General features: G+C 31.8%; 1 protein-coding gene across 2 annotated transcripts in view; it reads left to right on the forward strand.

Moving 5' to 3' along the window:
• The window catches only part of KIFAP3 (kinesin associated protein 3), a 150670-nt gene that overhangs the window by 114815 nt on the left and 12016 nt on the right, over window positions 1-23839 (forward strand). For both annotated transcript variants that reach the window (XM_045797754.2, XM_045797745.2), the window contains exons 18-19: window positions 1083-1272; window positions 7127-7226. In XM_045797754.2, coding sequence (XP_045653710.1) covers window positions 1083-1272; window positions 7127-7226 — 290 coding nt within the window. The remainder of the gene's footprint in view (window positions 1-1082; window positions 1273-7126; window positions 7227-23839) is intronic.

A 23839-nucleotide genomic window follows, 5' to 3' on the forward strand; every position in this document is an offset into this window, starting at 1 on the left:
GAATTTAAAACTAAGACCCTAGAGTTAGAATGATAAGAAATACCTTGAATTTTTTTTTTTTTTTTTTTTTGTCTATGCCTTCAGTGGTACTATCCATTAACTGTTAAGTGAATACACTAGTCAGAAGTAACCACAGTCTGTGGCAGAAGTCGAGAGCTAGACAGGTTCAGCTGTAGCGAACAGTAACTTGCCGAAAAGTCCTTCAGAAGTGTTCACCAAGGGCATTCTCTGTGAACAGGTATTAGATACAGCAGTAAAGAAGTCATAGTTTTGCTCCTCAGGAGTTCATGATTGGAGGAGGAATTAACACATTTAAAGAAGTAATTATGACTAAATAAGATAACGTTATTTTGCCCTTTTAAAATTTAATATAAAATTAAATTCTGGGGCACCTGGGTGGCACAGCGGTTAAGCGTCTGCCTTCGGCTCAGGGCGTGATCCCGGTGTTATGGGATCAAGCCCCACATCAGGCTCCTCCCCTATGAGCCTGCTTCTTCCTCTCCCACTCCCCCTATGGAGTTCCCTCTCTCGCTGTGTTCCCTCTCTCGCTGTTTGTCTCTATCTCTGTCAAGTAAATAAATAAATCTTCTTTAAAAAATTAAATTAAATTCTATTTGTTTAGAATTTAATTGAATATAAAATTAAATTCTGTTTTCCCTGATAAACCATTTCAGTAGTTAGGAGGCATACCTTTCTTTCCTTTTGAAAAGTGTTTATCTCAAAAAAAGATGTAGTGAAAGATGTCATTTTAATGCTTAACCACCTATCATTAATGCCACGAGTAATTATAGCCACAAATTTCTTTGAGAGCTGAAGTCTGATTGCTTACCTAAATTCTAGTAATAGAGAATTTGTGAAATTTAAACTTTCCCAGTTTTTGCCATTAGCAATTAGTAATTCAAACATGTCTTTAATATATGTATTTAATTGTTTTTATTGATTATTGTATAAAATAAATCTGAACAGCTATTTTTAATGTTCTCTCTGACCCAAAGAACCTCCAAATTAGTACTATTATCTGAGGGCCGAGGTAGTTCCTTTATAAGCTTAAATAATAATACTTGACTATTTGTTTTCAATAGGAATATGATGAAGAATGGGCTAAGAAAATTCAGAGTGAAAAGTTTCGTTGGCATAACTCTCAGTGGCTAGAGATGGTAGAGAGCCGTCAGATGGATGAGAGTGAGCAGTACCTATATGGTGACGATCGAATTGAGCCATACATCCATGAAGGAGATATTCTTGAAAGACCTGACCTTTTCTATAATTCAGGTAAGATGATAACGAAAGCAAAACTCAACAGTTTGTGTGCTATAAATAGGGACTTTGGTCGACCAACCTTGCTCATTCCCAAGCTTTGGGAAGCACTTCTTGTAGTATATAGACTTCTGCAAATGATTTCAAAAGTACCATCTATACGTATATACCATGCAAACCTATTAACTCACCATTTTTTTTCCAAGTTAGTCTTTGATGTGATCTCCACAAAAAACGTACCAGGAAAATTAATTATTCTTAGTTTATTACTTCCTAGAATATATAACTTAAAATGACATCCTCAAGGTTTCTGACTTGTTTGAAAATATAATATTCATTTTTCTCTATTCAGGATTTTTTTTAATGTATAACTTAACTAATTTAAGTTTTGTTTTCCAGTGCATTTCATTTTGCCATGGTTTTGCTTTAATTTCGAGCTAGTAAACTCTACTTGGTTGAGCAGATTTAGACACTTTACAGTTTTTTCCTTCTAACTGCTGCTGTTTACAGGGTAAAATTTAATTTTTACATAAATCATACATATAACTGTTGATTCTGCCATACTCCCTTTTTCTAAGGATGAGTTTGGCATAAAGATTGGTAAATTTCTGCATATTCTGGCTTTCAAAGTGTTGCACTGTTGCCAATATTAATATTACTTCATTGAACTCATTTAGTTGAAGAGAGGAAGGATTTCTAATTAAGATCTGTGGCAGGTTGGATATGAAAAGCATTAAGATATTATGTCTGAATTAATGGCTTACTTTTTCCCTCTGCTATGTATTCATTTACACTTTGTTTTCATAATTTTGTTTTGTGCAAATTGCCCATAAATACTGTATTATTTTTAAACTTGATATAGATACTAGAATCTTGGAAAATTGATACTTTACTTTAAAAATTAAATAGATTTCTTCCTAACTGAACTTTTCAGTAGTTATGAAATACTGCCTTATATTCCAAACCAGATGGAGTAGATCATTAATTTCAGCCAACCAGAATGTCTTAGTTCAGTAATGGCAAGCAGCTGTTCCTTACATATTCAAATATTCATGAAGTAAAATGATGTAAAATATATGTGATATGAATTTTTTTCTTTACCGGAATCAGAATTCTGTGGTATCAGGTTTCTTGCTTTGAAGATTGATAGCTACTTTTCAGTGTGAATCAATTAACTAGTTTCCAAAACTGAATAAAACTTTTAACCATCTCAGTATTCAACTTTGTTGTTTTAATATGATTAGAACTTCAGAACAAATTCCTAAAAAATTATACCACATTCCCAAAATTAATTCACTTAGGTTAACCTCTTAAAATGAAAATCATTAACATTTTTCTGAGATATTTTATAATTAAAATGCACAACTTATGGTTTTGTGAGAGATTTTAATTATATATGTCTTTATATATCAAAATTTAAAAGCAGCCACAGCTGGTAGAAAAATAAATAAATTTAAGCATTTGAGGGGTGAAATATTATCATTAGATACCCTCATGGTTGTTTTTTTAAATCTCTGTAGACTGATGATATGGTAAACATTTGACGGTGGTTACATTGCTATGAGTTTAATAAAGATAAAGGTCTCATCTCAGGCTGTCTATATTATTTTAGTTTATTAATTATTTTACCTTGTTCATTTTCCATGAATAGTTCAACTAAATGAATCTTTGTGGTATCTCTTGATCGGTGTCATGGAAATCTAGATAATACCAGCCTCTTAATTTCATTGTGTGCACTTGCATCTTCAGAAACACCAGAGAAATTTGTAAAACTGCAGATTTGTTTGAACACTTGAGCCATCTTGTTTAAGTCCCTGGTCCCCACGGAAAAAGCAGCCTTAGTAGCTTTTCAGCCACAGAGGTTAAGCTAAATGGTCTGTGATTCTCTGGATCTCATCTTTTACTTTAAAATGAAATAGCACTTGTTGCTTCCTAGTCATTAGTATCGCCCTCTATACTTTCAAACTGTTAAATATGTCAAAATATATGTTTCTCTCTTGCTTTTATTTTTAAAAAGGATCCTAGTGTTGTCATATGAAAATAGGAATCTAGCATCTCCTTTAGTTACAGTATTTTTTTTCCTTAGAGTCTACAATTATTGTGATTGTAGTCACTGAGTAATTTCCTATTCCATCATAAAAATGATGCTGTTTGCTTTAAACATGTTTACCCACAGAGGAAGTGTAATTTATAAAGTTGTATTGCTACTATGTATTTCTAAATGACTTTTTACTCTTTTGTTGTTTGTTCATCAACTTGCTGAATCTTATTCTTAATATTTAATATGTGAATATATTTCTGGAATATGAAGCTTACAGTGCTTTGCTTCTGTCTCAGGTTATTGCAAAACCATAGTTTACCTATATGTTTCTGTGATATCTCTTATTAGGTATAGCCCAATAAATTATGATTTTTCTATTTTAGTAATTTCTTTTTCTCATTTTCTTCGTTATTTGTATCTATTTTCTCCCACACAGTCACAATTTCACTTTTGGCTAGTTCTCTAAAGAGCCCAATATTATGTTTTCATTTGATTTTTTAAAAATAAAGTTTATTTCAGTAACAATGTATATAAGAAGATACTGAGTTTTTGTATTTCTTACCTTTATTCGCAGTGTCTATAAGCCAGTTTTTTAACTGACTTGCAAAAATCAGAAGGTTAATAAATTACCTGTGCTCACAGTAAATTTGCTTTGATTTCATCCTTGCTCCAGTACATACCCCATTTTACTCATAGCCATATTTATCATCATTACTGGGAGCACCTCAGAAAGGTGTGTTGTAGAACTATGGTCTAAAAGGTTTCATATAATTTCATAACCTAAATGTTTATAATCCTCTGCAGCTTACAAAGTGCTCTGGTATATATCATCTGTCTTCTGTTTTTGTTCTCTGGTAGTTTAAATGTTCCATGAAATTCTTTGGTTCCTTGTTGCTATCAAGGTTAGAGTAGAAGCTTTAGAAGGACACTCTTAGATTTATCTGGACTTTGTAGTCAAGAATATACGATTCTTTTTTATTACTTCTATAAAAGAATTAATTTTGGATGCAGAATGCTAAGAAACAAATAGATAATTCCGAAGAAGTTACGGTGTTTGATTTGAGAATTTTATTTAAGGTGTAATTTAACTTTTATTCCTCATTCTAGTAAAGAAAGATTGCCCATATAGCAGAGCTGCCTAAATTTTGTCAACACCTTATAAAGGACACAGTAGAAGCTATAGTTTACTGAATGAATTGCTGTGCTCTCAGATTATTGAAGATTAATTTCAGGAGTATAAATTTACTCTTTTTTACTTACATAATGTCAGGTTTATTATATTATCCTAATTGTATTCTAGGTTTATAAAATTGCTGGCTAAATCTTTAAACTTAGACGTTTTTAGTTTGATCTCTATTTGATGAGCTCCTAGTTTGTAGTTCCTTGTATTCCCTTTATCCTTTTGCTACTCATTTTTCTCTTTGAAGACAATGGGAGCTCCAGATCAAAATGAAGATGTTGAGAAATTGACAACAGTTTTTCATTTAATTTCTTCTTAATCTGGGGGCGCCTGAGTGGCTCAGTCATTAGCGTCTGCCTTCGGCTCAGGGCGTGATCCCAGCGTTATGGGATCGAGCCCCGCATCAGGCTCCTCCGCTGGGAGCCTTCTTCTTCCTCTCCCACTCCCCCTGCTTGTGTTCCCTCTCTCTCTGGCTGTCTCTCTCTGTCTACATAAATAAATAAATAAATCTTAAAAAAAAAAATTTCTTCTTAATCTGGCTTACTTCATTAGGTCATGTTTCATGTATAAACATTTAAAATATAATTCACGTATCTTTTTATTTGGTTGTATTTATTTTCTTTTATGGTACTAGTATGCTGAATATCTTTGTATTCACTTTCAAAGTGTGATAAATATTTTATTTTGGCACCTTACTTAGTTATGTTCCTCTGAAATTGGCAGATTTCTTAAACCTTGATCTTCAGTTATTTGGTTTTAATTTAACAGAGGAACTTATTGATTTTTGTGGTCTTAACTTTGTTAATTTTAGCCACACTCCTAAATAGAAGTCTTCAATCCATATAAAATATTATTCTAAGTGCTTAACTCTCAATCTGTTGTGTCTTGGCATTTCCCATAATTTCATTTTTTGTAACTTTTTGTGTTTAGCTGGTCTTATGATTTATCAACTTTTCAAGGACATGGAAACTGGACTAAGTATTAGATATTTTTAAGCTACCTCTTAAGTATTTAAAATTTACTAAAGTAATTAGAGAAATACCAAAGATATTTGTTAGCAATTCAACAATTACATAATAGTACAGATCTTTAGTTTACGGTATGTAACAAGTAAGTGGTACAGGAGTCATATGGAAATACAAATCACCTTACTTATTCACTTGCCAACCACTATTACTTAATTTTACCATTCACCTGATTTGTAATAACTTTACTCCTCAGATAGATTTTGTCATTTAATTGCTACCTATCTTTCAAGACTCAAATCAATTACGCCTCTGCCTTCCTCCTCCCCGAGTAAGATTTTCTAAACCCCATGGGAACACAGTAATCTCTTTACACCTTCCTCTGCCTCCAGCACTCATTCAGTACATACATTCATTCCTGTTGTATATCATTTATTAATGACATGTATTATTTAATTGCATCTTAAGTGTTTTATATTTAATCTAAAATTCTTGAAAACAGAAATTATATATTGCAACTTTTTGTATTTCCCACAGAACCTAGCAGAGTATTATTATGCAAATGGCAGGTGTAAAATGATCATCTGGTGACTAAATAATTTGCTTGCTATGTGCCAACTTTATAAACAATGTTGTGAGTGTGACCTAGCCAACGTTTATCTATAGGTCTTAACTTAACGATCCAGAATACTTTGAGAAAAGGAAGCTTTAAAAGGCCTGAGAGCTTTCCAAGTAATTATTACAAAAGCCACATACTGAAATACATTTCTTCGATGCCCAAGTTAACCCTGAAGCCATCACTTAGAACTTTTTCCCTCAAATTCTTTTATTCTTAACTTATTCATAATTCTATCAATAATAGGTTATCTGGTTTCTTAAATTAGAAAAATAAGAAAGTAGTATCATTCTAAATCAGCAGGAAGCAATAATAAAGACTTAGATAAAGGAAAAGTAGCACTTTATAAACTCCTCAAAAGCATAGTGGTGTGCAGCTAATTATAATTAGCATAGGTAGTCAAATATATCTAAAAAGTAATTGATACTTTTAATGAAGATTAAATCATCAAGAAGTAACAAATTATGTTCAATATACTTTTTAAAAACACGGAGAATGTAAAATATACTTATATTTCTAACCCAAGTTTGTGTGTGTGTTTTAAAGTTGGCACTGAAAATGTCAAGCATTGCTTATTTAGAAATTAACTTACTTGAAATATCTCATTTCTTAATTATGCTATGCAAATGAAGCTGTCTGGGTATAAAATGTTGCTCTTTACTGACACCATGCTATTCAGTGTCTCCTCCTCTTTATTCATTGTTTCCTTAGCCTGGACCATCCTTACTATCCCACACTACCTTACCTCCCCTTACCTTTTTTCTGTCTTTTACACAAGACTGTAAGTCCCTTGAAGGCAGAGATTGTCTTATTTATCTCCGTGCTGGTATAGTACTACCACATAGTAAGTGCTCAGTAAACGTTCAGTTGGTTTGCTGCATTGTTGTGAACGCTTAAGTATGTATGGTCTTCTGCTCATATTCCCAGAGAGAGTAACATGTCATGCTAACATTTCTCTTTCCAGATTAAATATATAGATTATTTTCTATTGTGTTGCTTGATAGAATAGTTTCCTTTTTATTCCCTACCAATATGTTTCACTAGTTACCAATTCTCCTTCTTTCTAGATGGATTAATTGCCTCTGAAGGAGCCATAAGTCCAGATTTCTTCAATGATTATCACCTTCAGAATGGAGATGTAGTTGGGCAGCATTCATTTCCTGGCAGGTAAATAGTCTTCCAAGAAAAATCTAATATATGGTGTTTCCCTTGTTTTTGAAAAATTAGAATTCTCTTCACTCCCCATTTCTCTGTTTTCATTAAAGAGAAAAAGATCCTCAACATTTTCAAAAACATGCTTGTTTGATATTAAGTTACGAAGTCATATTTTCTCTATTAAAAAAATGGAGATCGCAGATTTGAAAAAAAAAAATACTTCATCACTTTGGAAAATACAGGCTGTCCATTGAAATAGTCAGTACTTTTGCCGAATTAATGAACTCCAATTGTTTCCTAAGTGCTTTCCAAAGCCAGTAAAATATAAGAACACAATACATGTATTTTAATAATTATTCAGAAATCACTGTTTTTAAAAGTTGACACTTTGATTCAACTAAAGACTATCCTTCCCTGCATGTCATTCAAATAAAATATTTAAAGAAAAAAAATATGGCATTCCAGCATTGTCCTACAATTATAATAAAGTTTCTTCCAAGAGATATCCCACTTCATTACTGGTGTCATATATTTTTAAAATTTTATCAGAAAGTGTGCACAATATTTTCCTCTTTATATCATTCTTAGGGGTATAATACTTGAATTTAGTCCAACTGTTGAAATTTCACATTACACTGGTTTGATGAATAGGTGGAGTCTTAGTTGCCCTTAAGACTCTTTTTCTTTAAAAAAAAGAGTGACCAGTATGTTATAATTCTTAATGATCACTTATAATAAGCCATTTTATCCAATAATTATTGCAAGCAATATTGATCATATGTTGTGTATAATCTATTTTATAAATATTCCTCATTTATTCTAACCTGCACAGCAACGTTTTAAAGCAAGTATTATAGCCATTTTACAATTTTAAATCAAGGCTCTAATAATAATAATAATAATAATAATAATAATAATAATTTAAGTTTAAATAACCAACTCACACAAGTAGGGTGGTAGAGAAAAAAATTTGAGCTCCGGACTAACCTAACCGAAGCTTAGGTTCTTTTTAATATAACATGATGCCTAATTTGGAAAGAAACATAGCATACTATAGTGACTTTTAAGTGTTTTTGTCTTTTTTTTTTTTAACCACAACTCACATTAAGAAGTACATTTCATATTGCAACCTAGTGCTTTCACAAAGATATGTTTATATATATATATATGTTTATATATTTGGTTATATACATGTATACCTATACATATAAGTAAAACAAAAAAATTTTTAAATGGTAGTTACTCTTACTACCTGTAATGCACAATTATATATTGTTTTATCCTACTCTGTTTCATTTTTGAAATGCAGATTTCAACCTACTATATGATTTCACAATTCATTGACGATTGTGACCCAAAGTTTAAAAAAGCATGTTGAAAACTTAGGAGTATTACATGAAATGCAGTATAACCTTATAAGTAGTTCAGTGTTCTGTGGTGGACTTTAAATAAATAATAACACTTCAGAAGTAGTTTCACTGGTATACTGGATTGTCATTGTAAGAAACTCCTCGCCTCAGGAAGTAAAAGCTAAACATGGGTAAATATCAGAAAGCATATGGCTTTTGATTACTTGTGATGTTTCTGTCTATATTAGCTATAATTATTTAAATGGAGGCTCTGTTTAATCATTGTAACTACTATACTCCATCATGTGACAATTCACCTGTAAAAATGTTTTCTGAAACATAATTGGAAAAGGAAGAAGTGATTTGGGTGTATAATCCTAATTATTTATATTGAAATTTTTGCTGATAGCATTATAAGATTAATTATTGTGCCATTTATGTTTCACTATGAACAAAAACATTATTTTGGTATCTCCTGCAGATATTGCCAATCTAAGGAAAGCAGGCTGATGCTAATCATGCATTACTAATTTCAGAAAGACTTGCTTTCATTTTTTTATGTAATTATTAAGAACCTGAACACTTTCATTTAAATTGAGTATTCAAAACAGTGAACTTATGAGCTCTATTCAGCAAAATCTCTCATTTCTGGCTTTCAAAACTGGTCATTTTATAAAACAATAAAAATGTTTTAGGAGATAGTGATACCCAATGAGTAAATTATACACTGTGTCCAAAGATTTCAGGATTTTATTCCCAAGTTCTGTTAATAACTTTTTTTAAAAAAAGACTGGGAAATCCTCTTACCTTTATACTTTCAGTTCCTTCTCAAGGGTAAAAAAAATTCAGTTGCTTCTTTTTTTATCACAAAAGACACATCACAGTAATGTTGGCTTAAAGGATTAGCTAATAAATAGACTATTTTTTCAAATCAAAGGAGTGAAATACTTACTTATTATAATCATTTTGATTTGAGAATTGTTTGACCTGTGAAAGAACTTCCCCTGAGAAAGTTAAGTCTTTCATCTCTTGTCTTTCGTAATTTTTCAGGCCTTAAATCACATAACTGTATCATTTTCTCTTTTTATTTCCAGAAGAAATAATTTACAATGAATTTCCTCAGTTTTTTTGTAGGTAATAGATCAAATAAAAAGGGACTGTAAACTGTATCAGCAGAGATAGAAAGAACGTATACAGTATAGCCAAATACTCATAGTTGCTTTTTGCTACATTTTGTTTTATTGACCTATTCTGGAATCATTTACTTTCTTTTATTCAGTCATTTTTGGTTGGTTAGGATTCTCTTTTAATAGGATTTCTGTGCTCTTCTTTGATAGTAACAAACCGTGGATCTTAACTCTGGCTTACTTTTTAATTCTGCAAAGATTTAAGTATTTTAAATTGCTACATAATTACTCGCATATTTGGCATGATCATTTTGCTGTATACTGTCCCAGATGTGAAATTTTAAACTAATGGCTACCTTTCGGCTTCTGATATCCAGTAGGTAAATTTAAAGCCTATTAGATCAAACAACATTACCTTTAAATACTACTTTTGAAACTTTTTACTTTAACAAAATAGGAATATTTTAAACAAAATAGGAATATTTTTTGAAAAATGTGAACGGAGGGTATTGGGCTCTTACTCTTCATCTCCTTTGGAAAGATGAGAACATGCAGACTTAATGGGCAAAATGAAGAATTTGAGTTAATATGAAATTTGAAAGTATAATGTCTTGATTGAATTATGAATATTGAAAAAACTCTTCTTTAAATACTTGTAAAAGAGGAAGTGTTACCTATTTTGAGGGTTTTTTCCCTTTAAATGAGGGAAATTGTCCAGATGACTTGCAAATTTTTTCCCTGTTCTTTATTGTATGTCTTTGACAAATAAGCACTGTCAAGGTATCTGGAAGAAGAATTTTTTAAAAATTAATGTGTAAAATGTGAATTTTTATCTTTACCATTATTTTTAACGATTTGAGAACATGACACAATATGACAGTGCCAAGTGGCATGCTGTTCAGCCAGTACTCATGGCTTCTCGGTCCTTGTGGTTTTTTAACATGCTAGTTTTAGTGGGTTCAGGTAAAATAGATGATCCCAAGTTCCTGAAAGGTAAAGAATAAAATTCTAATTCGTATGATAAAAGGGGTTTTTTTTTTAATTGTTCAAAGAAAAATTGTTCACTTTATTCCTAAAATGACAAAGTTTAGTAATAGGACAAATCTATTAAAATGGGGACGCTAAGCCAGATTTGGAGACTTGTTTAAACCATTTAAATTGGCATTTTTCTTAAAATCCAGGTCAGGGGATCCTTCTTAATCTGAATGCCTACACTTTTGTAATATAGCAAGGCAGTTTAATTGGAAACAGTGAAAATTGTTAAACTCATCTATCCTATTCTGCGGGGGAGACTGGATGTTTGATAAAATAGATACTGGCAGTTGGACAGCAAATCCTGGGTTTTAGACATGTGTCACTATCAGTTTGAACCTCTTGGCGCCAGAATTTCCTGACATTTAGAGGTGATGCAAAATACATTAGGGCTCCAAGGCATTAGCTACAGAGTTGTCAATCCCAGGGGGTTAGATGTAAATCTTCCCCCCCCAAAAAAAAAAAAAATCTGAACTGGTGTTAGAAAGTAAAGTGGAACTTGCTATTGAAGCTAATTAAAAATAATAGGAGTAGGGCTAGCTTTTTTTACCCTTATATACAATATAGCCGTACCATATTTTTGGACCGTTTTTTTATTATAACTCTTACTTTTCAAGACTAACAAGAACCTCATGTTGAATATTTTTAAACTGCTTCCAGCTTTTACAAATCAGTTTTTGTTGCAGTAAAAATGGTCCATTTTTCTTTTATAGGAATCCAATTTTCATAAACTGGGGAAAAAAATGCAGAGACTGCTTAGGTTTCCTTGGGGCTTTGAAAAATATTTTTCAGAGGGCCTGGAGTTCTTCTTTGTGGTTGGCACAGTGATGTCATTTACTGACCATTTCACTGGAGTCAAAGATGAATTAGATGTGTGCGATATCTGAGCCATCTGATTCTTACACTTTCATTTTCTGCGTGTGTTTTAGATAGGCTGCCTCTTTCTTTCCCTTTCTGAGAATACTTTGGCATTAACTATTCTGTCCATTATATGTATTATACGTTATACATACACACTTTTTATTCCATTCTTTCTAATTTCTTTTTTCAAAACATTAAATCATGGTCGAAGTGGTAGTTGCACTTTTTAAAATCATCCTGAGTAGAACTAACAAATTATTTTCTTAATATATAAAAAATAATCTTTCACCCAAATTTTTAAACGTATAGTTTTTTCTGAGACAAGGATTCTACATGTCAAAATTAGACTTATTTCTTTAGCTCTCAGGCCACTTTAATTATACTCAGCTATTTAGTCAGTTTTTTCATTTGAAAAAAGTAACCTCAAAATTACATATCATTGTGTAGTGTTCACAGAACTACATGTTATTCTTAGAACTATATGAGATTATTTCAAAGCCGTTATTCAATGGAGAAATCAAATTATTGTCTTTCTTACAACTCTTAATTTGGCTAGTCAAGAAGTTCTTTTATATTGAGAGGAATGTAAATATGCCTATAAAATACCTTCTTTGATAAGTCCTGTATCAATTTTAATTGTTAACCGAAACTCTTCTCTTCTAATAAAGTTTTAGTGACCTTCATTACTGAGTAAGTAGTGTAGCAATTATATGGAAGGATCAAAAGAAAATGAAAAGAACCTCCTAGAAATAGTTCCTTTGATAGACATTGAGACCAGCCATTTGTTCAGCAACATTTTAGGAACTAAATGAACTGGTATATACTTAGGAAATATTTTAAAGATAATCATCCACTAAAATACCACTTTATTTTGTGTGCTATTAAATTTTTATCAAAAATTATTATAGTTTATTATTTATTAATTTATTTTCCTATCGATTTTTCTCAGAGGAGAACATTCATGAGAAGCCTTTTAAAAAACTCCTCACTTTTTAGTAACTTTTTCCAGACATGGTGGTTACAAAATAAAGCAACCAGATTCCATTTTCACCTATCAATTGCCAAAAATTTTTTAATACTAATACCCACCCATAGGAGCGAAGAAGTACTCGGATACACCTTTGTGGGTATTTAAATGGATAAAACCTTTGTGGAATGTATTTGGTAATAGAGAACAAGATCCTTACATTGTTCCCTTCCTGTAGCTCTGTAATTTCATTTCTAATGATTTACCCTTATGAAGTAATTAGAAATAAACACTAGATAAATAAACTGTTAAAAAAATAAGTGATCGTATGTCAAAGTGTATGTCACTGAGTGTAGTGAGAATAGTGTACACCTATCTAATTATGGAGTAAATGTTATTTTTAGCACCTGCTTTTGTGCCACATGATTTTATTCACAGGTTATATTACACCAGTGTTCTGATTTAAGAACATAAATATGAAGGTCAAAATAGGTAAAAATAGATATATTTAGCAAAGGTAATCGCTTTACATTAAATTCTCCACTTTTTAAAGAATTGACCACAGAGATATTTTAATTTGATTTTTCCTTACTGAAAATTCTTTTTAAAAAATGTTACTCACCCATAATGTTTGGATCGCATAAAGTGAATATACCACTACCACATCTCTGATTTTAGTGATGCAAGTCAACAGTATGTTTGGAGTATTTGGTCATTCCATTTATATTCATTTGCATGTATTAAAACATTATGACAAGAGATTCATTGATTTAATCTTAATATGTAAACACGTTTTCATTTTAAGATAAGCCTATTACTAAAGAATGTATAATATTAAAAAACAAAAACTTACTGAATGCTTTGTATATGCAAGGCACTATTATATATTTTATTGACTCTCTGTTCTTCACATACGTATTTGCATAGGTCCCTAATATTTGTTCTTGGCTGTATCTAGTTTGGGGTATTTGCAAGAGTTACTTCTCAGTTTAAATGCAATTTTGTGAAGTCACGATTAAAACAGAGTAGAACCTCTGTATAGAAGCTGATGGAGTTGGGTAACAGACAATATTCTCTTTACTTTTAAAACTTGCTCTGTTTCAGAGTATATGATTTGGTCTAAAAATATCTAGATCTGTGCAGATTTTTATTATAATTGTATTAGATTATCCAAATAGCATTGTTGTTAATATATGTTAACATGTATTTTTAAGCCTAGTAATTAGTGCTATAATAATAATATAATAAAAAATAATAGTTTTAAGTTCTTCCTTCTTTCATCAGTATTAACCAATCAGAAATGTATGGTGAAATTTCTTAAAATGAATAGAACCATTTATAAAAAATAATACTATGTGACAAGTAAAATTATATCTAAGGTAATGAAATTTTACTTTTAAACTTGTGGGATGGTGAAAACAGGAGAACAAGAGTGGTAATAGCTATGTAACACAGTTTTGATGCGAAAATTAAACCAATGCAAATAAGTGATTTTTACACTATGAGACTCTTGCTGTAACATAATTCTTATATTAAGTGGCGTTTTTCTTTCTAAATACCCCCATAGCAATTCTGCTAGTTAATTTTTATTTCAGAAGGTGGAATGTCTTAGGAGCCTTCTTAGTTTCAAGGAATAAAATGTTTAAGTTTTTTTTTTTTTTTTTGGTCTAAATCAAAGTATACAAAGACTAATAACTTGCATTTAGTTAGCATTTATATCATCATGTATTTCATTTGCTCATCAATAGTGTGTTAGGTAGATAAGGGGAGGGTAGTATTGTCCCTGTTTTAACAAATGTAGAAAGGAAGGCTTAGAGATTTTTAAGGGACTAGTCCAAAACCAGATAGCTAATAGGGAAGCTTTTACTATTATACCATTATGGCCTCCAAAAGGCAAGCAGATTTATTAGTCTAACAGTGAGCTGTGCTTTTAGAGTGTGTTAGAGTAAATGTTATTAAAATTCAGAGTAAGATATGTGGTTTTTGTCATGCAGCACATTGTTTACCTACTTTACTTTAATACATTTGACATTGTTTATTGCAAACTGGTGGTTCAGATTGCTTGGAGGCAAGTTGCTGAAAGTATATTAACATATTAACTAATTAATTAGTTCACTACTGTTAAATTTTCTTAAGTACTTATTAGTTCATTAGGTTCTCCACAGAATAATCTAGTCATATAAAAAACGAGGATGAAAAGAGTAAAATAGTCTATAAGGATTAATATCTCATGCAAATCATTTATTTAGCTAATTAACCAATGTAAATGTTTATATTACATGATGTTATTCTTTTATGCCTATACATGAATCCTCATATATTAGTCTTACTTGTCTTATTTGTTTAGACATTTTATAGAGACGGCTTCTTTCTAGCCTCGAACAAAGGCAAGGAAATTTGGTTCTGCTACTTGGACACTAATGATTTGCATTTCCCAAGGAGAATTGAATTAGGTTTTATTAGTAAATTGGGCCCATAACTTTTAAGGCCAGATTTTATTAGATTATCACACATCAGCATTAGCAAATTGTAAACTTTACTGAAATATAGAAGTACAAGCCAAAATTCAAGGCTTAGAATCCTGGAAACTTGGGAAGATGTTTTATCCTAGAGAAATTATACTCCTGACTTGGAAAAATATTTTAAGTGATTTACTTTCCTTTGGAAATTTAGAAGCAAGAGAAGAAGTTGGCAGCAAAACTACCCTCATTAAGTTTGTGGTAATTTTCAGTCTGGTGATCTGAGCAGAGTTTTTGGAGGCATACATGTTAGCTGTATATAAAATCCAAAGATGCTCCCAAAGAAAACTAAATTTAGTCACTTTATTAGGACTTTTATTTAGATGAAATTCAGCGTAACTAAGTCTATAAATTTAAAAAAAAAGTAATCTATGACCAGATCCTATAAAAATGTTAACACATCAATTATGCTGTAGCTTTGTACTAGAAGAAATGACATGGGAGTTAATCCAGTCATGACTGGGAAGTTAATTATATCACCACCTTTTAAGAGTGATTATCTAGTGTTAAAGTTTATACATTTTTAATATGTATTAATCACATTTTTGTTGACTCTACGATATATAAAAATTAGTTGTAAATTTAAATGAAAAAAAATAAAGTCCATCAGCAAAGATGACTGCTTTTATGAATGCTCTTCGTTTCCAAAAAAATGAGTTTTTTTTTTAAGGGATTGGATGTAAATTACCATTATAAAGACTTGCTTAGTGACATTCTAATGAAAATAACAAAATTATAAGCAATTTGATAAATGCACCACCCCCTCCAAAACAAATAAGAGAGAGGAAAACACAGTATGTCATCTCTTATTTCCTGTAAATCTGGATTCGTTGGTACTGAGCTCACTCCTAAACTCAGAGATAGTTTCTAATTTAAAGTTGATTTATTGTAGCTCATCTGTGTTTTAATTGATTTAACAATGTGATTTAAATATTCATGAACAATTGTTAAAAATTCCTTACATTAGAAATGTTAAACCAAATATTTTTGTTATTTGTTTTAAAAAACATGTAATCTAGAGCCTTTTAGAGTTTTTAAATGTAATATTAATTAATCCCCATATTTCCCATATTGCCCATAGTCCTTCCAGATGTGCTATTACAAATAGCTCACTCTTCATATATGAGCCATATGGGTTCTGTAAACTGATTTGCACTTATTTTGAATAGGGATTGTATAGATTGCAGATGAATTATTAAAGCATATGTATAATTGCCAAATAAATCTAAGAGCAAAATATTAAACTGTAGTAAATGAGAAAAGAATGTGCAAATGAAGACCTGCCTGCTTTAATAAGTTTAGTGGTTACCTTCTCAGTTTCAACCAAAAGAAAAGAGTTGCCTTTTTAAAAAAATTTTTTTGGTTATTGTGTTTAAAAAAGAAAAAAAAAGGTCTATAAAACTGCTTACAGAAGTATCTAAGACAAAAACAAGGAAATATAATGTTCTAAACTCAGCCAGTCCAAACCACTTGAGCTGCCATGACAGCTCATAAAACTGAGAGTAGTTTTTAACTGGGCTCTGTTTTACATTGCCAAAGTGAATTTTCCTTGCAGGAAGTAGCCAGAGGGTTTATTTAGTTTCCAGTGCATGGCTTTGATCTTTCTGTACTGTCACATCTCGGGTTACATAGCCCTTTTTCACTGCAGTAAATCTGCAACAGTTAATGAGAATAAAATTTCCTCCTCCTTACTGATCGCATGCTGTTAAATGCCAAACCACAGCCAACTGCATATTTGCAAAATTTTAGCTACAATGTATGAAAACAGTGCAATCAATTTAATCTTGTTGTCTTTGTAATTCATTTTATGGGGCTTTCTTCCTTTTTAAGTGACCTACTTTATCAAGTAAGTGGTTGCAAAGCCTAACCTGGGAGATTTAGAATGTTAATAAACTGAGAGGAGAAAGGTGTGCATGTGTTGGAGAGGAGGGGTGAAGAGGTGGGTACACACGCATGTATATCACCATTGAGATTCGTATTGGGTCCCCTTTAATGCTTTTGAAAGACCAAGCCTTCCTTTCTCCTCAAATAAAATAGGCTGATTTGTTATTACTTTGATCATGTTGTATGTTCCATTTCAACATAATTTTGTACCAAGAGTTTATTTAATAAGTCAGAACATTATTTTTCACTTTTGATTATAGAGAAGATTCTATAGTATTTAATGAAATTTAAAGGATTTCAAAAAAAAGTTGATCTCTACCTTATAAGAGTTGTTCTTAAAGTAAAAAATAATGTTTTTATAAGCATCTACTGAACTATCTTAATCAAATGGGTCTACTTAGTAATATTATAAATATCTGTTGAACAAACCAATGGAAATTCAGAATCACGTTAAGCAAGCTGAATTTTATACATTTTTAAATGTATACATCTTCCTACTGAAGTACAATAAAATCTTATGCTTTTTTATTTTCTTTTTTGGCTACAGTGAAATCTCAGTTGAGGCATTATTTGATTCAGTTAATATATGTTGTTAACTTCATTTCATTTACACCTTTAATCTTTTCTTCTGTCTTGTTTTGTAATTGGCAACTGGAACTTAACTTCCCTCTCAAGAAATTCACACTTAGAGGTCATTTTAGATGATAGCCATCGATAAATATACTTTATTATTATTTAATGTTTATATAGATCATATTTAAATATATAAATATGATATATTATAAAATAAATTAGGTATAAAAGAAAGAAAACTGCCTTTAGTTCTCACCATTGAAGTCGCAGTTACCGTTATAGTCATCTGCTTTCCCAGAGTAAGGCATTTCTACTCTCATAAAAGTCAAAATGTTGAGATAAATCAACAGTGTGTAATACCCATTCATTGATTTAGATCACTATCATGAAAACAATGACTAAAAATGTATTGAAATTCAGGATATTTCTAAATTGGAGGCAATGAAGTCATATCTCCTGATAAAACAGAGGGAAGACCCACTGTGGGAAAAGTGCCAGTTGTTAGTTACCCCAATAAGAAAGGAGGGTAGGAAAGGAGTGGCTTAAAAATTTTAAAAGGCCCTGGGCCTTTCAGCAGGGGTTGCATATAATTTAGAAATGTTGAACTTTAGGGGCGCCTGGGTGGCACAGCGGTTAAGCGTCTGCCTTCAGCTCAGGGCGTGATCCCGGTGTTATGGGATCGAGCCCCACATCAGGCTCCTCCGCTATGAGTCTGCTTCTTCCTCTCCCACTCCCCTGCTTGTGTTCCCTCTCTCGCTGGCTGTCTCTATCTCTGTCAAATAAATAAATAAAATCTTAAAAAAAAAAAAAAGAAATGTTGAACTTTAAAATTTTAGTTTGTCCTCTTAGAATTATTGTGTTTTCCAATAAGCCTGTCTATGTGTACTTAAACCGCAACATCGTAGCATGCAGGTGAAAAAAACGATTGAGGCTGAAATAAATTTTAGCCTCCGTATCTGGTAGGGAAGGCTGTTCTATAGTCTGTTTCTTTGTTTTTCTGCAACTTTAAACCTGCATCAGACCATTAGTCCATAACCCACCCAAAATTCTGTATTTGAAGGTCCACAGAAAATTTCTCAACAAAATAAGCATTAATTTTTTTAGTTTTTATTGTTCTTAAAAAAGAAAATCTTAACTAAATGAAGCTGCCCAAAAAAGTTTGTTTCTAGAACATGAACAGTCTGGTCCAGTTGTAAATGAAACTACTGGAAAGAATAGAAACAACATGGGCTTCAATACCATACAGACTTAATCTTTATTTGAATTGTATTATTTGAAAAGTTATTCTCTAAAATGGTTTCGCACCTATCTACAATCAGATATGTTGATTAATAATAATGGTATGTATTGAAATACATTTGCTGAGTGCGAAGCAGTATACTGATTGGTGTTTATTACATTCCTTATCTAATTTAATCTTAACAGCTCAAGGAAGAAGACATTATTATTAAGAAAATCAAAGCTTATCAAGTAACTTGCCCATAGTCATCATTCCACCACTTAATCTCTTATTTTTACCCATCTTTCTTTCTCCCTTCTGTTACAATGAAGGAAGTGTCCTTTTTTTCAGGTCCAATCAGTTCATTTTGCTCTGAATTCCATCCCTTCTTGCCTTCTCAAGGACTTCTTTCATTCCACCCTTCTTTTCCCCTCTACTGGGTCAGTCCTGCCAGTTTATAATCATAATCTGGAATCCCCCTAGTTAAATTCTCTTTGGCCCCACATCACATTCTATCTACTGCTCATTCCTCACTGCCCTTCATGCAATACTCCTCAAAAGACTCCCATCTACCCTTTAGGTTCTCCAGTCTAGTTGAAGTCACCAGTAATCTTCATATTGCCAAATCCAGGGGACCTTTCTCGTCTTTAACTCAGCAGTGTTTGGCATAGATGTCAAGGCCCTGCTTTTTGAATTTCTCTTCTTTCATCTGCCAAGATACCCCATTTTTCTGATTTTCCACTGAGCCCTTCTCCATCCCTTTCCAATGTTCTGTGCTGGATATTCCTCTTCCTTTTCACCTCTAAACACTGCTTACTTCAGGCTTTGGCTCTGTTCTTTACAACACCCACTACCTAAAGGATTTCATCTAGATTCCATGGCCCTAAATACTAACTATAAGCTTATGTTTTCATTTGAGACCTCTTCTCTGAGCACCAACCATTCCTGTCAGTATTTAACATATCCAAATTGAATGTTTCATAAAATAACCAAATGTAACTTTGATTTCCTACATGCAAATAGGTCCCTCCCCTAATCTCTCATGTCCGTGAATGTCACCATCATTCAGTAGGTCAAGCCATAGACTTTGGAGTCTTTCTGGGTTCCTCCCTTTTCCTCAAATACTACTTCCTCAGAGAGTCTTTTTCTGATGAAACTATCAAAGCAGCTCTTTCTCCCCCATCCTATAGTTACTGTTTTAGACCCTCATCATCTCTTTTGTGATTCACTTGTTTATCTACCTCCTTCCACAGGAATGTGGTCTCCAGAAGACCAGGCTTCCTTATTCAAAGTTGTATCTACAGTGCCTGGCAGACACTAGTTCTTGGTACTTACTTGTTTAATAAATGAGTTATAAGGGTCAGAGCCATTATTCAAACACATATATGTCTTACTCCATTTCCCATGCTGTATTTTATTTTCACTGTTAACTTTTTTGTTACAGAGTCTTAATTTTTAATCTTTACTATTTCAGTAATCTTTCAAATGTAAATGCATAGTATTTATTTTATATGTAATTTATATATATATATATATATATATATATATATATATATATATATAATATGCTTGTATTATAAAATTTGGGATAGGAACCTATGCTATATGAGAAAATTTTGAATAACCTATATAAGATAAAAACTGTCTTTTGAATTGCAGTACTTTATACAGATAAAGATGCTTGCCTTTGTAGTTAGGATTGAATTAAGAAATCCTAGTACCCATGTATTTTACTACTACATATCTATTTGAATCTGCTAAGAAGTACTCATCTGTACTGAATGTAAGCATTCTCTATCATAAAAAATTTTTATTGCCAGAAGGGATATTACAAATTTTACATTAGTTTTCATTACTAAATAGCTTATGTTCTGTTAGAAACAAATTCTATGTCATACTTAAAGTGAATAGGGGGGGTTTCTTTGATATTCTTTCTTTCCTATTACTGAGTCTTAAATAGTGACCTGTTGATAATTAGTGAATGAGAAGTATAGCATATATGCTGTTGGAGGTTATTTTGTTATTTCCTAAAGGTACCTTTAACTTTTACTTAAATTTAATGAAATTATAGAGTAATGACAAATGAAATTAACTTTATAGAGTATAAAATAAAGATATAGTCAAGGTAAGGATGTGCATTAAATGTTTTAACACTTAAATTTTCCTTTTCTCTGTAACCTTTTTAATTGAAAAGCACTTGGATGGGCTCTAGGGATACAGAGATCACTAAGAAATAATCACTTTCCCTTTGAGAAGCTTATAGTTCAGGGTTAAAATATTTTTTGAGATGACTTACAGTATCCTGTTTGTTACTCTTTGTATCAACTTTCTTTGAAAACATTTAAGAGTTATGTGTTAGCAGGCTAAGAAAGGGAATTAAGGAATTAATACTAAGTATATTGTCAGTATTTGGGCATGGGTGATCTAATACATTTTTATGTTATTCCCACACCTTGATTAAATGAATGAATAAATAAATGAATAATTGATTAATAAATTTAATTGATTAAGCTAATTAAATTGAATCACTAATAAATGGTTACATAAATAAATAAATAAATAAATGAATGTATTATACATTTCTGAATTGCCCTAATCTTTAGAGGACACAGAATTTTTAGAAAAGAATGCCACTCTGTCTTAATAAACAGTTTTTTTTTAAAGCATGCTATTTGGAGTATTGCAATTTTTTAATTTACTTCCATTACAAAAGATTGTATAACTTTTGTATTTTTTTAAAGAAAAAAATCAGGTAATCTGATGATGTTATATGTCAGTTATATCTCAAAGCAGGAAAAAAATAAAATTAAAAAAAACTTTAAAGATGCTGTGATGAATTTTCTTAGATAACAAAGCAAATAGAGTGATAGATTCAGATTTTTTTGCATTTTAAGCAAAAAGCAGTGCAATACTTGACAAAGAATCGCATTATTATTGAAATACAACCTCTTGAATTATATAGGCTGTTTCATAAAACATTATACTTTGATGGTCTGGTAATTCTCTAGAATTTAGTTACTTCGTTAGAACAAAAAGCACTTTGGAAGGGTTAGTCCAGACAGCAACTTGATGTGTGGCTTTGTAACAGAGACAATGCCTCTTTACAAACACATCAGTGTCCTACAAAACATAATTTGAATAATTGAGAGGTTTGAGGAGAGCCATTATATCAGAGTTTGATGTGAATGTTGATTTCTGATGTCTCCCATCTCATGAGCAAAGGTTTACTGAGTAGAAACCTTTCATTTTATATAGTCCGTAGGTATATAGATAGGTGGGCGGGCAGGCAGGCAGGCAGATACTCCCAAGGGATCACATGACACTACATTTTAGTCTTTGAACTTCTTTTAACACTGACTTAACACTGACATCATAACTACTGATGAATTCTCAAAACTTTTAATTGAAAGAGTTTTTGATTACAAAGGATTTGTATCAGGTTTTCTCATTAAAAATAAATAAAGGCAGTAAAATTCCATTGGTGGTTATTTGGAAATGGAGATGTCTGGAGTTGGACTCCAGACTATAATCCTGTAGATTATAATCCTGTAGGAATTTTAGGCCACTATGCAGTCTTTTAGTAGTAGCCCAGACCACTTAGTAATCTCATATTCAGAAGAATGATTAGTAATTTTCTAAACTGTATATACTTCTATTAAGCCATTTAATTGAATGTAAAATCTGTGTATGTCTATGTTGGTTTTTATGGAAAAGCTACATGTTTCTACAGTCTCATTCCAGACTAGAGAGGCACAATCAACAAATGCTTTCTTATGCCCTTTGAGTTAAAGATTATAAAGCAGCATTTTGAATAGACTCACAAGCAGGACCATCATTAATGATTTCCTGAATATCTTCTCTTTTGTGGGCATAAATCTGCATTATATCTCAAGTAATATCATATGCCTATTTTCTTTGTTTCTCATGATCTAAAGTTAAAACATCTCAGTTTTTCAGAAGTTCTTTCCACTTCAGGTTTTTCCAGCCAAAAAACAAAGCACCTTCATTCTGGCCTGTCAGAAATTAAAAGGCAGGACAGTCTTAAAAAGGAATCCAGATTTGTGTGGACAGTATCAAGCGGCTAATTTAGAGCCCCTCAAAATGTGAAAGGATGGGAGGAGGCCTCTATGAACATAGTTAGGCAAGTAAATTTTTAAATTGCAACTGTAACCTAAAAATTACATCTTTTCAAATTGATGCAAGAAACCCCATAAAGCTTTATTTACATGGGTGTTCGAACATCGGGCTAAGATCTTTTTTGAGGTGGTATAAGACCAGGAATTCTTTAAAGTCTCAAAAAGTTTTTTAGAAAAGTTTTCTGGGTTTTACGGGCTTTATAAATATTGGACTATTGTAATTTAACTTGTTCTCTGTATCCACTAAGGGGAAAAAAAAACTATTACAATTTCTTACGTTTGCATCTTGCCTTTTTTCGCTTAAGTCTTGTGGTGGGGGGATACTATTTGCCATCAGCAAGTGGATACCATAGTCATTTTAAATAATAAGTCAATTTGTAATCTTTCCTTGTCCTGCATACGTGAAAAAACTAACATAGATATACCTAGATGCTAGTTTTAAATATTGCCTAAAACCCTGTACTGCCTGTAATCTCAAAAACGGTTGGTGCATTCCCACTTCCCTGAAGATTTCTTCTCATAGTTGCCCAGCTTTGCTTATAAGTCCCAGATTGGCAGGTTGGCACAACCCCAAGATAACGAACATCACAGAATGAAAATACCCTATCCTAAACACATGCGTGACCTGTGCCCTTTTCAAACAGCAGTAAACCTGAGTACAGAAATGTGTGCAGTTTGGGAAGTGATGATTTGTGTGGAATAACTAAAAACCTCACCCTTGATTTACTACTTTCAAAATAAACTCACTGAATATAAAATAAGGTAAAGAAGCGTATAAAGAGACGTTCCCAGTATTTTTCATCCCAACATGTGTTATATCATTTGCATCAATCATGATATAGAATCTGAAGGGTTTTGATTGAATAACCTTATTTATACAAGCAGTCTACTCTCACTATGGTAAAAGCAAGATATGATTGGCCATGGCATTATTTTAGGGCAATAACAATTAGTTGCC

Source organism: Ursus americanus, chromosome 2 (genome assembly GCF_024610735.1).
Source record: "Ursus americanus isolate L20-20 chromosome 2, mUrsAme1.1.p, whole genome shotgun sequence".
In the NCBI taxonomy this organism is placed as follows: Eukaryota; Metazoa; Chordata; class Mammalia; order Carnivora; family Ursidae; genus Ursus; species Ursus americanus.